Here is a 16,364-nt window from a genome sequence, read left to right on the forward strand (position 1 = left end):
GAACAAAAGAAAATTAAGTAGGCAATGCTGGGCCCACTTGTGTGTCAGGGGATGGGAGGCAGTGAGAAATGATGACGGACAAGATCCTGGGAGATTCATACCTGCCCTATGACTCACTCCTGTGACCTGGGGAAAGCCTCACTAAGCCTCATCTGTAAGAGAGGATTGTATGAATTCAATGGGTCTCAAACTTCTCGGTTGAGGATCATTTTGAAAGAGATAACTTTCTCCCCAGAAATAAAAAGCATGCACGCACATCCACATAAACTTTGATCCTCCAATTATAGGTGTTTCCTCAGCTAAGGATCCATGGACTCAGGTTAGGAACCAGTAGGCTAGATATACTCTAAATTCAAGACATCTGGGGCTGTTAAAAAAAGAATAATCAAATAGTATTTTTGGCTTCTAGAGATGCCCACAAGCACATTTCCTATGCCATATCTTGTATTTGATGCTAAAATAAAATAATAATCAGAACAAGCTTTATTCCTATATTAGCTTAGCACCCTTCTCTTCCTGCACTGGAGTCCTTTGCATGTACTGAAGAAATGGTGCAACCCAGAAATCTCAGGCTGGAAGAGATCCTCAGGGTCATATGACTCAATTCCCCTCTATGGCCTGACTCTTCGTGCACCTCACCTCTGTCAGGTTGTCACCAGGAAATATACAACCTTGAAAATAGCCCTTTCCATCTCCAGACTGTGCCAACACCCCTGTTCTACCTATCAGGCAATAGAAGCTCAGTGTCAAAGGCCTAAAAGCTTGCAGGTGGCCCAGAAAAGGATTGGGACTGATAACACCTCTTAATAGTTCCAAATTTTTTTTAAACAAAAACAAAAATGCAAACTGGAATTTAATAACAATTTCAAAAGCAGCGTTATGAAAGTCCATTCAGAAGTGGTAAGCAAAACTACACTTTGACATGTTGTGAGTTGGTGTCTCTAAAGGTAAGGATATCTAAGACCTTCTTAAATGGCTTGAGCTCTGGCTAGGACTTTTTCTCTCTCCCATTTTGACCTGAAATATGACTCTGTATCTTCTGCTCAAGGTGTCCATTTCTTACTCTTCTGTCAATTAAAAAAGAAAAAGTTCAGGGCTTCCCTGGTGGCATAGTGGCTGAGAGTCCGCCTACCGATGCAGGGGACACGGGTTCGTGCCCCGGTCCGGGAGGATCCCACATGCCGCGGAGCAGCTGGGCCCGTGAGCCATGGCCGCTGAGCCTGCGCGTCTGGAGCCTGTGCTCCGCAACGGGAGAGGCCACAACAGTGAGCGGCCCGTGTACCGCAAAAAAAAAAAAAAAAAAAAAAAGAAAGAAAAAGTTCATAACCCTCTTTCTTGAAAATAACAGTTTGTTATTGGTAGATGGCTATTAGGAGAAGTATTTCAATGTTACTGTAAAACATGCTTCAACTTCATGCCCCTGGTGAATTCTTTGGAATCTATTCCAGGCTGACCATGTACCTTTTGGTTGTGGGTATTGTTTGAAGGTGATGGTGATGATGTGATTTTATTCATATTGTAATAAATTGTGCCCCATGGACCTTACTTAGTCTGTGGGTCAATTGGGTTAACCAACTGATTGCTTTTACAGTTTGGAAAAGATGGAGGTTGTACTTCAGAGGGCTGGAAGGGTCCTTCCAAGACCAAGCACAGAAAAGATAAGGATCCAATCTCCTTGCTGAGGCTTGAGTCACACTTAAGACTAAAACCATTTATCTTCTCATTCCATTTGATGTAAAATGAACTAAATAAGCTAAAAAAGGAAAATGAAAGATGCAATGACAGTAAGTAACTGGAATAAAAGTAAACTGAAAGAAAAAAAAGAAACTTAAAGCTTAGACATCATTTTAAAGGATACATGTAAAATGAGAAAAATGGATAGTTTTAAATATAAAAGACATGAAAAATTAAAGAAAGTCAAAACTAATTGAAGACTATAAAAGAATTGAAATCCAATGAGCTGGGGACTTCCCTAGTGGTGCAGTGGCTAAAATTGCACACTCCCAATGCAGGGGGCCTGGCATCAATCCCTGGTCAGGGAACTAGATCCCACATGACACAACTAAGAGTTTGAATGCCACAACTAAAGACACCACCTGCCGCTACTAAGACCCAGTGCTGCCAAACAAATAAATAAATATTAAAAAAAGAAAAGAAATCCAATGACTAAGAAACCAAAATGATGCAAAAGAATTCAGAAAATTTAGAAGTCTTGAACATTAAGAAGTAATAAACAAATGAGCTACACATAATTTTAAAATGAGGGCATCAATATAAAATAGACAAATCACAAAAGAAGAAATGTAACGACCAATAAACTTTTTTTTTTTTTTTGCTGCACTATGTAGCTTTCAGGATCTTAGTTCCCCAACCAGGGATTGAACCTGAGCCCCCAGGAGTGGTAACTCAGAGTCCTAACCACTGGACCTCCAGGGAATTCCCCAATAAACATATTTTTAAGGACCTTTCATCTCCCTAATAATAATAAGAAATTTCAAAACAAAATAATGCTAAAATAAGTTTTAAACATTAAGGTGGAAAATACAAAAGTAAAAGATAGCTTTCCATGTTGGCCAGAGTTGGGAAGGAGAGGCAAATGCTCTACTACTCATGGAGAAAACTGGCTTGATCCCTTTTGGTGGGGTGATTTGGAGACCTATATTAAGAGCCTTAAAAATGTCTTTTGAATCCAAAATATATATTTCTAGTTCATCTTTAATAAATAATCAGAGACATAAGGAAAGGTCTACTAGGAAAAGTAGGAAAGAACCTTGATATCCAAAATATAACACTTGTCAAATTGATGGACAACAGTCAAAAAAAGGGATATTATACAGTCACTAAAAATGCTTTGAAAGGATAATAAAGTTTTGGAAAGTTGCTCACAATATATCGTGAAGTAAAGAAGACAAGTTGCACAATACTTCCACTTTCGTGTAAAGAAAAAATGTATATGTTAATTACATTGAATCTAAGATATCGTCAATTATTAAATGCACTACTTTTTTTTACCATTAAGAAACAACAGCATCAAAATGCTCCCAATTAAATCATAATGAGCCATAAATTTTAGGATACATCATGATTTCAGAGATGTTAAAATGAAACATGTATTCTGGAATTGATAAAATACTGTGTTGTGTCACATTCCTTTCATTGTAAAATAACCTCCCCCAAATACATGTGTGAATAATCACACATGTATACAATTTCCCTTGAATTTAGGGAAGCGTTTTATGATCAAGGTATACATTTAATACAGTGTTTCTCCCACCACCACCCTCCACCTACAAATCGCTGGGATCAATAAAATATTTTATATGCATCATATTTGCATAAAAGAATTGTAAGAAGTCAATTATACCTCAATTTTTAAAGAAAAAAAAAAGTTGTAATGATATATACCAGAAGGTTAACAGTAGTTTTCTGTAAATGCTAAGGTTGCAGAGAATTTTTATTTTCTTACTTTGGTTTTCCTATATTTTCTAAAATAAGTTTTTTAAAAATCTATACAAGAGAGCATAATGAATTTCCAGATTAGTCCCGCCTCATGCAGAAATAAGCAGGATCAGTCGGGCTAAGGAATCATGGAGCTCCTATTCTTTGTCCTCCCTAGAACTGGGAACCCTCAAAGTACAGAGCTAGAAGGACAGAGAGAAACCTTGAACAGCCCCTTCACCACCCCTGGGGTCTCATCCATTTTGAAAGACCAAATCCATGAAAAACAACTCCTTGGTAAATTGACCTTACCCACCTACTTCGCCTTCATCCCTTTCCAGCACCCAACCCAAAATACCTAAAAGGGATGGCAAATAGGCTTTCTTTTAAATACCAGTTTTTGTTGATTAGCAGTGGCTCCCTGGAGTACCCTGCTAGAAAGAACTCTGAGGCCAAGTTGGAGTTCAGGAGAAAGGAGTTGCCTGATTGATTAGCCATGTCTGCCAGGGATCATGGTAGCCCAACTGCTACACATTTGCCAGGTCTGAATGGATTATCTCTCTTTTATTCTTGCTCCTTTATGTTTAAGCAGACCAGCTGTTTTTCCAACAAGAAAAATTAAAGAGATCCTAACCAGACTAAGGACTATATTATAAAGGCCTGGATTGCTGCTCTTAATGCTAAGCCCAGTCTATTCTAGCAAAGATGCAATTCAACTTGCAAGTCAGCATGACACAGTGCAGCGTTATATTTTATTTTATTTTTTTATTTTATTTTTTTTTTTTTTGCGGTACGCTGGCCTCTCACTCTTGTGGCCTCTCCCGTTGCGGAGCACAGGCTCCGGACACGCAGGCTCAGTGGTCATGGCTCACGGGCCCAGCCGCTCCACGGCATGTGCGATCTTCCCGGACCGGGGCACGAACCCGTGTCCCCTGCATCGACAGACGGACTGTCAACCACTGCGCCACCAGGGAAGCCCATCAGCATTATATTTTAAAGCTGAATATCGCATATATTATGAATCAGTAATTCCACTCCTAGGATACTCACCTCATGTATCTGTTCACCAAGAGATACAAACAAAAATGTCCATAGCAAACAGTTATTACTTCAAATGAATGATGAATTCTTTATAGTAAGAAAAACAGGTAAACAACCTAAATGTCCAGTTATAAAGGAGTGGTCAAAAAGCATGCAGCCGTTAAATACTATGTTTATGAAGAGAGTATAGTAACACAGAAGGTACTTAAATCATTAAATGAAAAGCCATGATAGTTTATAAGATCCCAGCTAATAGTACAAATGAAATCTATGTTTTCAAATAAGCTGGAAGGAAATAGACAACAATGTTAATGTTAGCTTCGTGTGAAGATACATTTTTGGGGGGGCTTCCCTGGTGGCGCAGTGGTTGAGAGTCCGCCTGCCGATGCACGGGACACGGGTTCATGCCCCGATCCGGGAAGAGCCCACATGCCACAGAGCGGCTGGGCCCGTGAGCCATGGCTGCTGAGTCTGCTCGTCCGGAACCTGTGCTCCGCAACGGGAGAGAGCACAACAGTGAGAGGCCCGCGTACCGCAAAAAAAAAAAGATACATTTTTTTTCTTCCTAAGTTTTAGTCTTGTAATGGAAGGAAAACCTGCTCAATTCCAAACGCTCTTGAAAACGAAAGGTGATTGGCTATCTTGGCTTTGAGGGAATTGGAGACACCCACAGAGGTGTTCCATAAAAGGCAAGGTGGCAACTCAGCAATAGTAACAAGATGATTGTTCAGAGTTCCTGTGTTTCTAGCTTTTTATGTCTTAATTCTGAATCCGACTGACTCCTCAACTGCCCCCAACACACACACACAAGTAAATAAAGACACGCTCCCCTTGAAGAGGTATTACTGTCATCTCAGCCCCCCTAAATTCTTCAGCTGTAGCTAGCCGTATACTCTGTTCACTGCCTTTTCCCTGAAGGTCTTGATAAGCTGGAAGAAATGAGAATTTGGATGTTACTCAAATTATCTCTGACAAGCCGTGCCTATTCTCAGGATGGTCATACAATGAGCCAATCACAAAACCTAGATTATCAAAGGCCATCTTAATTCAGACCACTTCAACATCAGGCAGGTCACCCCAGTTCTGGGGCTCAGAGAATACGGTCATAATTTTATCACAGTGCAGGGTTTTGTTTTGTTGTGTTAATAAAGAAAGGTTTAGTACTACTTTAAAAGTTTGGTGGTCACATATGGACAGGATTGTGGGGAAATGGGGATGTAAGTTAATAGAGCCACTTTGGAGATCCTATTAAAATGGAAAACAGCACACCCTATGGCACAGTGATTCCTCTTCTAGCCATTTATCCTAGAGAATAATCACACATGTATACAAGTGGACAAAATCAAGGATTTTGATCACAGAAATGTTTGTTTTTATGAAAAATTGGAAACCACCAAATGTCTCTCAATAGGGGAATAGATTTTCAAAAGTTCATATATTCATAGGGTAGAAAAGCCACAGCAGTTAAAATCCACAGCAGTCCATATAGCATATGTGTCAACATGGATAGATCTACATGTGGGCAGGAAAAACACAGATCTTTGAGGATTTAAAAGAAGTGGCTATAGACTTATAATTCCCATAAGGATATATATCAAAACATGTTGTTGGGTGAAAAGAGCAAGTTCCAGAATGACATCTAAAGTATGATACCATTGGGAGTTCTCTGATGGCCTAGTGGTTAGCATCCCAGGCTTTCACTGCCATGGCCCGGGTTCAAGCCCAGGTCAGGGACCTGAGGTCCCCCAAGCTACCTGGCGCAGCCAGAAAAATAAAAGAAGTATGACACCATTTCTGTTAAAAAGAAAAAACAGACAAACTACAGCTATACTTCTTGATAAGTACGGATAAACATAGGCAGGCAGGTACATAGATAGATAGATACATAGATAGATAGAGATATATATAATAGTACAAGAACATTCTAGAAGGAAACACATTAAAATCATAATAAGGGTTACCTCTGAAGAAAGACAGAGGGGACTGGGACATGGGGTGATAAAGCTGAAAGGGGATTCCAGTTCATTGGAGATATTCTAATTTTTAAAGGTAAGTGGATTCCAGAGTTACTTGTGTATTTACAATTACTTTTTTAAAGTCTCAGCAATTACTTAATCCTCTAATATATTTATTACACCTCAGAAGCTAAAAACATGGAGCCTTCCATACACGAACATTTCCTAGGGCAACACACCCACCTCTCCACTCCCTGTCCCTCCACCCTCTCCACACACAGCACTCCCACTCAACCAAGTTCACTGGTGTTCTGAGAGCATGCCCCAAAGCCTTTGCTCACCTTCGCAACCCTCCTGGGCACCAGAGCAAATCCCATTGGCCATGACTCTTTGCAGAAACAGTCATGCCAGCAAACACTTAGCTGTCCGAGTGCCCTGCGTTATCAATGGTCACATGGACTGTATCCCTTTCCCTGCTGATTTTGAGAGTAAAGTATTCGAGAATGTGGCACCGGCCAAACCAATGGGAGAAAAGAAGACAACAACCCACATTCCGTACCTGTCAAAGACCACTGCGGAATAAGCCCGCTCGGCAAAGATGACGTCAGCAGCCCAGAACTCCTTAGTGGCCTTCAGACCCCTGCCTTTGCCCTCAGAAGTGAAGACCTCCACGTTCTCCATTCCCCCTATTGTCATCTCAGAACCTTCGGGCAGCTCAGCAGATATCTAACACTGAGCCAAGTCCCTTGTCCTCGCTGCTATTTCAGCACCTTCAGCATCCCAACAGCAAGACTATAAATGGACAGGCACCTCCCCTTCACTATCCCCTCTCAGCCACTGGGCCCTCACTCCCCCCTGCCTCTTTTCCTGGAGACGGGGATGGGCCAGAGGACAGTGACCTGGGAAGGGTCCCATTCACCGCCCAGCAAAACTGACAAAGTCGAAAATGACCATGGGCTGGTGTGCTTCTCAAATTGGGCCTGAAAACTTTTGAAAAGTTCCTTTGCAAGGAGTAGTTAAGTCCTGGATTGCAGTCATGCTCAGCTGTAGTTGGAATAGGCAGCACTTGGTCAGTAGGGTATTTTTAGCAGCCAGATGCCTCTGTCAATCCAAAGCAGACAGCTGAAATGGTCCAAGAGAAGAGGCGAGGTGATGCCTGCTGCTCTGGGACCCTTCAGCTGTCAGGCTTGGACTTTCTCAAGTGAGATGGGCCCCTTGTTTCCGTGCTCCCTCCCCCACGGGCAGATTGTTGGCAGAAAGCTGCCGATGCTAAATTGACCCCTTTGCCGTGTATATAACAGTACTATTTAGGTTCCAAGAGACATCCCTCTTCTCCAGTATTACCTGGGGCTCCCACAACATCCCCACCTGGGGCACAGAGGTCTGAGCGTTCCCTGATGATGTATTACTCAGGTTGTATTATGAGAGGAGGTAGGCCTTGAAAATGAAAACCCTCGTGTCTATCATTCTATCAAATCTCCCTTAAATGGGTGTCTGCTGCCAGAAAAATACCAATACCTTCTTCTTTCCCAGGAATGAGGATATTGGAAGGATTGTTCTAAAATCTCTGTTGAACTAAATGCTACTCATCTTGATCTCCAGGCAGCTCTCACTGATGTTGAAAAGAAAGACATTTCCAGATCTGGAGCTATGGCTTATCTTCAAGGTAATATTTTTAGTTTCAGGGATGCCTCTGTTTACAGATGTCTGTGCTCCGGGTTTCTGTGAGTGTAGTAGTTTACAAGCACTGGCTTCTGAGTCACATAGATCTGTGTTTGACTTTTGGGCCTACTAGGACAACTTTGAGATAGTACCCGTAAAACAAGAGTGATAATTTCTACCTCACTGGTAAATGAGATAATATATACAAAGGACATAGCACAGCACTTGGTACTTAGTACAGAACTTATTAAATGATAGCAAATTTATTTTATTTATTCTGTCACGTTACCTTCCCCAAACCATCAAGATATGCTAGAAATTCTAATGTGTCTTTAACCAAATTGCATCTCCTGAAACTTCTTTGACTCTTGGAAGCAGGTGCAGAATCCTCTGTCAGACCATGTATCCCAATTTTTAGGTCATAACACATAGCCCCTGGAACCAGAGAATAACTCTGACTTCTGATGTATCCAAAAGACCAAAACACATTAAGACCTTTAAAACTGGGTGCCCCCAAAAGTAAGCATCACATGCTCTCAGGGAAAAAAAATGATTAAAAAGGAGTTCTTTAGGTGAGTTTCAAATGAATGCCTGCATCCACATTGCCTGGCAACAGCCAGAGTCCACCCTTGGGAGCTAAGAGCTCAGCCTGGCAGGGATGGTGGTGTTCTTCTCTGGACATTTATACCCCTGGAACAGGTTCAGCCCAAGCCAAGGTCAAGGAAGAAATCTACCTGCCCCAAGTCAGAAAGAGAGAGGGAGCATCAAACCCAGTGCTTTAGCTTCAACTGAGTCTCAACCTTAGCAGAACAACAAGAATTATTTTATTAAAGTTTGGTAGACAGAGTAATGGTTCCCCAAAGATATCCAGGTCCTACTCCCCAGACCTGTGAATACTTTACATAGCAAAAGGGACTTTGCAAATGTGATTAAATTAAGTATCTTGAGAGAGGGAGATTATCCCTGGATTGCATTGTCCAAGAGGACCCAATGGAATCACAAGAATCCTTATAAGAGGAGGTTAGGGGGATCAGAGTCAGGTGGAGATGTAACAGTGGAAGCAAGAGGGTCAGAGTCAGAGAGACAGTTGAAGATGCTATACTGTTGGCTTTGAAATTGGAGGAAGGGGCTATGAGCAGAGAAATGCTGGCACCCTCTAGAAACTAGAAAAGGCAGGGGTACAGCTGCTCCCTCAAGAGCCCTCAAAGGAAGCATGGCCCCGACAACACCTTGATTTAAGCCCAATGAATCCCATTTCTGGCTCCTGACCAGCAAACTTTAAGATAGTAAATTTGTTATTTTATGCCACTAAGTAACTTGTTACAGCAACAATAGGAAACTAACACTTAAAGTATTATACTTAGTTTATCATTATAGTAAGTATTATATAAAATCCCTTTTGCTGGGCTTCCCTGGTGGTGCAGTGGTTGAGAGCCCGCCTGCCGATGGAGGGGACACAGGTTCATGCCCTGGTCCAGGAGGATCCCACATGCCGTGGAGCGGCTGGGCCCGTGAGCCATGGCCGCTGAGCCTGCTCATCCAGAGCCTGTGCTCCGCAACGGGAGAGGCCACAACAGTGAGAGGCCCGCGTACCGCAAAATAATAATAATAATAATAATAGTAGTTCTTAAACTTAAAAAACATAAATTACTAACTCCTATAGTCTGAACGTTTGTGTCCCCCACCAAATTCATATGTAGAAATCCTTACCCCAAAGGGGATGGTATTAATAGGTGGAACATTTGGGGATACTTAAATCATGAAGGTGGAGCCCTCATGAATGAGATTACATAGCGCCTATAGAAGAGCCTCCAGAGAGATGCCCTAGGCCCTTCTCTTCTGCCATGTGAGGACACATGGAGAATCCTGTGACCTGGAAGGGAACCTTCAGCCAAACATGCTGGCACCCTGATCTAAGACTTCAAGCTTCCAGGAATGTGAGAAATAAATTTCTGTTGTTTACAAACTACCCAGTTTTTGCTATTTTGTTATTGCAGGTCAAATGGACTAAGACACTGGTCTAACCTAATAAGGGAGAAATAAAAATGAAAGTTAAATTATAATAAAAGTATATATATATTCATTGTAAATTAAATATGTCAATGTGCTCACAAGACACATGCTTGAGTACAACTACAGTAGAAAACATGATAAAGTAGTCAGATGTTTGCACCTCTAAGTAGAATCACTATGGTAGTGAGGGCTAAAGATGTAGATTGATTTGGGGAACACAAATACCACAAAAGGCATTGTTGTCTGTGACATGATTTTCTGAAATGGTGAATGACTCCTAGTAAGTTCTGAATGAAAGAAAGTATAATCTTTCTTCAGTTAACAAAAAGTTGTCTTCCTGGAAAATTTACTGTATATTAAAACTTTACAAAAACTGCTCTAAGATTACATAAAACAGAGTTCTAGACTCAGATAATTATAAACAAGATTTTGAAAGCAGCTCTTTTGTCCCTTTCCTGTTTGCCCATTTCTGTTCCCCTCTAACCTTGAAAGAACCTAATTATAGGAATGAGATCACTAGGCAATTTAACCTAACTCCTGACTTATGTTCTCCTGAATGCACACCATGCTTTGTCTAATCTGTTGATATTTTTCCTAGATAAAAAGATGTAAAACTGCAGAATTAAACAGTTAACAAATGACTAGCTCTCTACCCCCAACAGCCCCCTTAAGCAATCCTGCAGGTAGATCATGCAGGCAAGATCACATCCGAAGAAAGAGTCAGCCAGTCTACCTAACGGAGAATGATGCAGAACCCAACCTCCTGCCTCGATGATTCACTGAGATTCTTCCCCTTTCTCCCCTTTAAGAACTGTCGCAGCTGAGCAGAATCTTCAAAGTTGGCCTCTGGCCGTGAGTCCAACTTTTCCCCAGATTGCCATCTTTTCTGATTAAAGTATCCTTCCTTTCTACTGACACTTGCCTCTCCAATTATTAGCTTTTGAGCGGCGAGCAGCCGAACCTGAGTTTGGTAACAATTTTACATAAGTGAAATACACAACTGGATATCTGAAGTTGTATAGGACGGGCAGAGAAACTTTAACGTACAGGGCTGTCCCTTGTTTCCCAGACATCCAGCACCTCTGGCCAGGACCAGTGAGACAGGGGATATCGGCTCTAGTTATCAGGCTGGTGATAGGGAAGGGAGCACAGGGCCCTGCTATATTACGTATTAACACAAATCCTATGTAAATGTTTTTTGCTCACCTGCCTCCTTCCAGTTCTTTTTTCCCCCCACTGGGATGCAAACCTCTCTTGCTGGCCGTAGCCCTGCCCACAATACGTGAGTAGCACCTCTCAATCATCATGACAACCAAAAGTTACCCCCACGTTTCTAAGATGCCCCCTAACTAGTGGAACTGCCTCCATCGAGAATTGCTGGTCTTCGTCATGAGGAAAAGCACATCTAGAGTTTTGAAAGCCTTTCTTATTGCTCTACTGGGGCTGTTTAGCCAGAGAAGGAAAGATTCAGGAAGGACATGAGAACTTTCTTCAGTGTCATGCATCACCGTATGGAAGAAGCAGTAGATTCATTCTGCATTTCCTGAGAGAGCAAACTAGGAGGCCAGAGTGGACATAACCATATGGCAATGTGGTTTAGCAGTTAAGGTCGTAAACTTGAGCTTCACAGACCCTCACAAGCATGTTTCTGTTGAGCCCTTTTCTGCTCCAAAAAGATAGGAACTTTTTCCACTGTTAATGATTTTAATAACCATCCAGTCTCTTTCTTTGGTGTATCTGGATAACGAAGGGTGGTGAGAAAAGAAGAAAAATGAGACTGTTCAAGTCAAAGGACCCCTGGTCCAGGAGAGTGGTCTGAGCTGGGAGATTCCAGACAAGGGGTGACGAGAGTGACCATTATGGTCCCATTTACCTCTATTTTAGCTGAACTTCCCTCCCCACTCAGGCCACACACACATGCCAAGGACATTAATTATTATGGCTACTGAGTACTCCCATACCCTAAAGAAGGTGGGGGGCAACTGTTGGCAGCATGTGCTAAGCAAGGGTAATGCTGGATCCCCAGTCTTGAACCTTAAGGGCAGAAGGTTAGACTTCCATGGCAGTCCAGTGGTTAAGAATCCGTTCTTCGGGCTTCCCTGGTGGCACAGTGGTTGAGAGGCCGCCTGCCGATGCAGGGGACACAGGTTCGTGCCCCGGTCCGGGAAGATCCCACATGCCGCAGAGCGGCTGGGCCCGTGAGCCATGGCCACTGAGCCTGCACGTCCGGAGCCTGTGCTCTGCAACGGGAGAGGCCACAACAGTGAGAGGCCCGCGTACCGCAAAAAAAAAAAAAAAAAAGAATCCGTGCTTCCACTGTAGGGGCATGGGTTCAATCCCTGGTCAGGGAACTAAGTGCAGCCAAAAAAAAAAAAGGTAGAAAGAGGTGCTGTGGAGAGGACAGGACTGAGGGCTGTTTGGAGTTATTAGCGTAACATCACAAGACTAGACATGGCTTTCAAGTAGCCCTTACTATAAGCTCCACTGGTTAACTTTCATCTTGGGTAGAATCTGTTCCCAGATTTCACACTGCAGTCCTAAAATCTTTAACCATATTGTGTATTTGTATTATTGTCCTGGATCTTCAAGCAAATAATCTCAGAGGTCTTAAGAGAATGATTGTGTTCCCTTCAGTTGGATATGCTGCAGTTCAGGGAATATGTACAAATAAGTGTGAAGGTGGAGAAATGAAACCTCGAGTAACCGCTTTGAATCATTGAGATAGTTTGTGCACCTGTGATAATACCGCACTGGCTGATCTACCACAACCTGGAAAAACTCCAATCATCCCTTCTGATGAAAGACTCACTGTCTGAGTCACACATCTGCAGGGACCACCATCTGGTGGCAAATCAAGGGAGCTGCAAGATTTAAAATCTTTTTCTAAGGCCTTTTTCAGTAAAAGAACAGCCCTTTATCATTGGATTCGACCTTCCTTCATACCCGAGCTAAGATTCATTTAGGCCAGGGGTCAACAAGTTTCCTTTGGGCCTGTGAACTGAGAACGGTTTGTACCTTCTTTAATGGTTGGGGGGAAAAGTCAAAAGACTATTTTGTGACACATGAAAATTATATGAAGTTCAAATTTCAATGATGACAAATTAAATTGTATAAGAAAACAGCCATACTCGCTTGTTTACATATTTTCTATGGCTGCTTTCACACTACAACAGCAGAGTTGAATATTTGCAACAAAGACCATATGGCCCACAAAGTCAAAAACATTTACTGTCTGGCGTTTTACAGAAGAAGTTTGCCAATCCTGCTTTAGACCAATAACAGCTAATGCCTAGCAGTGTTAAATAAGCCAGGGGTTGCTCACTGCTTTCAAGTGTGTTCACTGGCTGATTTAGTCACTCATTGCATAATCACAGGATCAAAGAAGTTCTTGTGCACACCTAGCACTCACATTCCAGAACGACAGGAGCAGGCTCCCTCCTGAATAGTCCATTATGTCCTGTATAATTACATCATTGACAAAACTTTACACTCTCTCTGGTCCCTGTGTTCTTACTCAGGCAGCACAGTTGCTTCCATCGTATGTCCGTTGGCTCTTAGAAATCCTTAGCTCCTGACTGCTTTCCTCCCAAGAATTCCTAAATTCACCCATTCCACATGCATGTATAAGCACACATACCAGGTACTATACTCAGTGCCCCGATACAAAGATGATTAAAATGTAGGCCCTGTATCTAAGACATTGACCATTTAGAGAGGCTTATGGGAAAGCATAGAAAGATGGTGAGAGAGATGTAGGAGGCGAAGGGGAAAGGGTACTCAAGGCAGCCTGAGGAATCAGGGAAGGCTTCAGAGAAGTAGCAGCCAGGGATAAGTGCGGAGGTGGAGAACCAGAACTGGAGGAGACCATTTCAAGCCCAAGGACACAGCAGCAGGAGCAGAGATGTGGAGGTGAAGAAACAGCATGACATGGGCAGAAAATTACAATCGGCCAGGTGTTCTGGGAGCTACAGAAGCACATGTACGGTACTTCTTTATCATTCTGGCACCAGACTATGACCCTTTATGTCCCAGCTTTTCATATACGTTTGAGAGATAGTCTAACAGCAAGAATTAATGTTTGAATGCTTGAAATTGTGCTTTATTTGCACTACCTCATAGGTTTTCACAGCACCCTTTGAGGTGGGTATTATTGAGCCCTCCTAGTTAAAAAGCAGCAGCATCTCCTAAGTATAAACCCCAGAGAAACTCTCAGGTGTGTGCACAAGGAGACTGCCCAAGAAGCTTAAAGCAGCACTGTCTGTAAAAGCAAAAATGGGAAATAGGCTCATAGTCTTATGAAAGGAGAACGGATAGCTCATGTGCATTCATTCAGTGGATGTTATAGAGATGTGAAAGGGAATGAATTAGAACCTCACATCGCAGCAGAGGTTAACATCAAAAAACAATAGTGAGGGGCTTCCCTGGTGGCGCAGTGGTTGAGAGTCCGCCTGCCGATGCAGGGGACACGGGTTCGTGACCGGGTCCAGGAAGATCCCACATGCCGCGGAGCGGCTTGGCCCGTGAGCCATGGCCGCTGAGCCTGCGCATCCGGAGCCTGTGCTCCGCAACGGGAGAGGCCACAACTGTGAGAGGCCCGCGTACCGCAAAACAAAACAAAACAAAACAAAAAACAATGGTGAGTGAAAAAAGAAAACTGTAGGGAAATAAACAGCAGGCATAATAACATTTATATGAAGTTTTAAATCATGTAAAGCAATACTTCATGTTAGTTAGGGATACATACGTATGTAGTAAAAATATACATATAAAGAAAGGCATGGGCTTCCCTGGTGGCACAGTGGTTAAGAATCCACCTGCCAATGCAGGGGACACAGGTTCAAGCCCTGCTCAGGGAAGATCCCACATGCCGCGGAGCAACTAAGCCTGTGCGCCACAACTACTGAGCCTGCATTCTAGAGTCCACGAGCCACAACTACTGAGTCCACGCGCCACATCTACTGAAGCCCGAGTGCTCTAGAGCCTGTGCTCCGCAGCAAGAGAAGCCCGCGCACCGCAATGAAGAGTAGCCCCACTCGCCGCAACTAGAGACAGCCTGTGCACAGCAACGAAGACCCAACACAGCCAAAAATAATAAATAAATAAAAATAAATAATTTTTTTAAAAGGCATGAGAATGAGAAATACTGAATTCATGATAGTATTTACTCCTAAGGGGAGGAAGAGTTCTTTAGGAAGTAGGGAGAGGGTGTTTCAGGAAGAAGTAGCAGATACAATAAACTGAGTTATGCAGTAGCTTGGTATTTAGGGGAATCAATAAAGGTTTAATGTTGCTGAATCATCAAGTGAATGCAGGGTGGGGAGGTGAGAACAGTAGGAAGATAATGATATCAGGCAGGTGCACAGAGGTCCAGGAATAGCAGTCATGTTTGACTTTCTCCACTAGAATTCGGGGAGCCAGGATGACTTCCAGATGGAACCCTTTGGCAGTATGGAGAGTAGATTGGAGGGGTGAAATGAGAGGAAGGATACGTTAGGCAGCTATTGCCATGGCACTAACAAAAGATGATAAGAACCTGAAATCGGTCAACAGTACTGTGACAGGAAAGGAGAGCATACCCAAGAGAAACTTTTGCACAGTGCACCCAGGGACATGCCCATCAACAGGAGAATGGGTGGAATTTGGTACAGCAATGAAATGAATAAATAACACCTATATGCAACAGCTTGGATGAACCTCAAAGTGTCCAGTGAAACAAGTTCCAGAATACTTCTAGAGAAAGACATAAATCTTTTGAGATTCAGAAACAATCTCAACTTTTTTTCATCACACTTATATATGATAAAGATATATACATATGGGGATTCCCCTGGTGGTCCAGTGGGTAAGACTCCATGCTCCCAAGGCAGGGGACCAGGGTTCGATTTCTGGTGGAGGAACTAGATCCCGCATGCATGCCGCAACTAAAAGATCTCGCATGCTGCAACTAAGACCCGGCGCAGCCAAAATAAATAAATATGTATATTTTAAAGACACGAATATACATATGAAAGGAAATGATGACTACAAACCATGGTAATGATTTCTTTGGAAGACAGAGAACGAAAGGATGAATGTGTGTGTGTATATATATATACGCATATACTGAGGAAGCCAGAAGGAGAGAGAAAAACATCACTTATGGAGCAATGATGACAACGTATCATAACCAAGGATTTTGCTCAGTCTACTCTGTATTAAAAAAGAAAAACAGATAAAGCAGGAAAGCATGTATTTTTCAGATATTTTGGAGGTAGA

The 16,364-nt window shown here is 42.5% G+C and overlaps 1 protein-coding gene across 2 annotated transcripts in view; it reads right to left on the reverse strand.

The window, feature by feature from the left end:
• The window catches only part of SMYD1 (SET and MYND domain containing 1), a 37,936-nt gene extending 30,806 nt beyond the window's left edge, over positions 1–7,130 (reverse strand). For both annotated transcript variants that reach the window (XM_060117532.1, XM_060117531.1), the window contains exon 1: positions 6,994–7,130. In XM_060117532.1, coding sequence (XP_059973515.1) covers positions 6,994–7,130 — 137 coding nt within the window. The remainder of the gene's footprint in view (positions 1–6,993) is intronic.
• Positions 7,131–16,364: the final 9,234 nt, after the last annotated feature.

Source organism: Mesoplodon densirostris, chromosome 14 (genome assembly GCF_025265405.1).
Source record: "Mesoplodon densirostris isolate mMesDen1 chromosome 14, mMesDen1 primary haplotype, whole genome shotgun sequence".
NCBI classification, from domain to species: domain Eukaryota; kingdom Metazoa; phylum Chordata; class Mammalia; order Artiodactyla; family Ziphiidae; genus Mesoplodon; species Mesoplodon densirostris.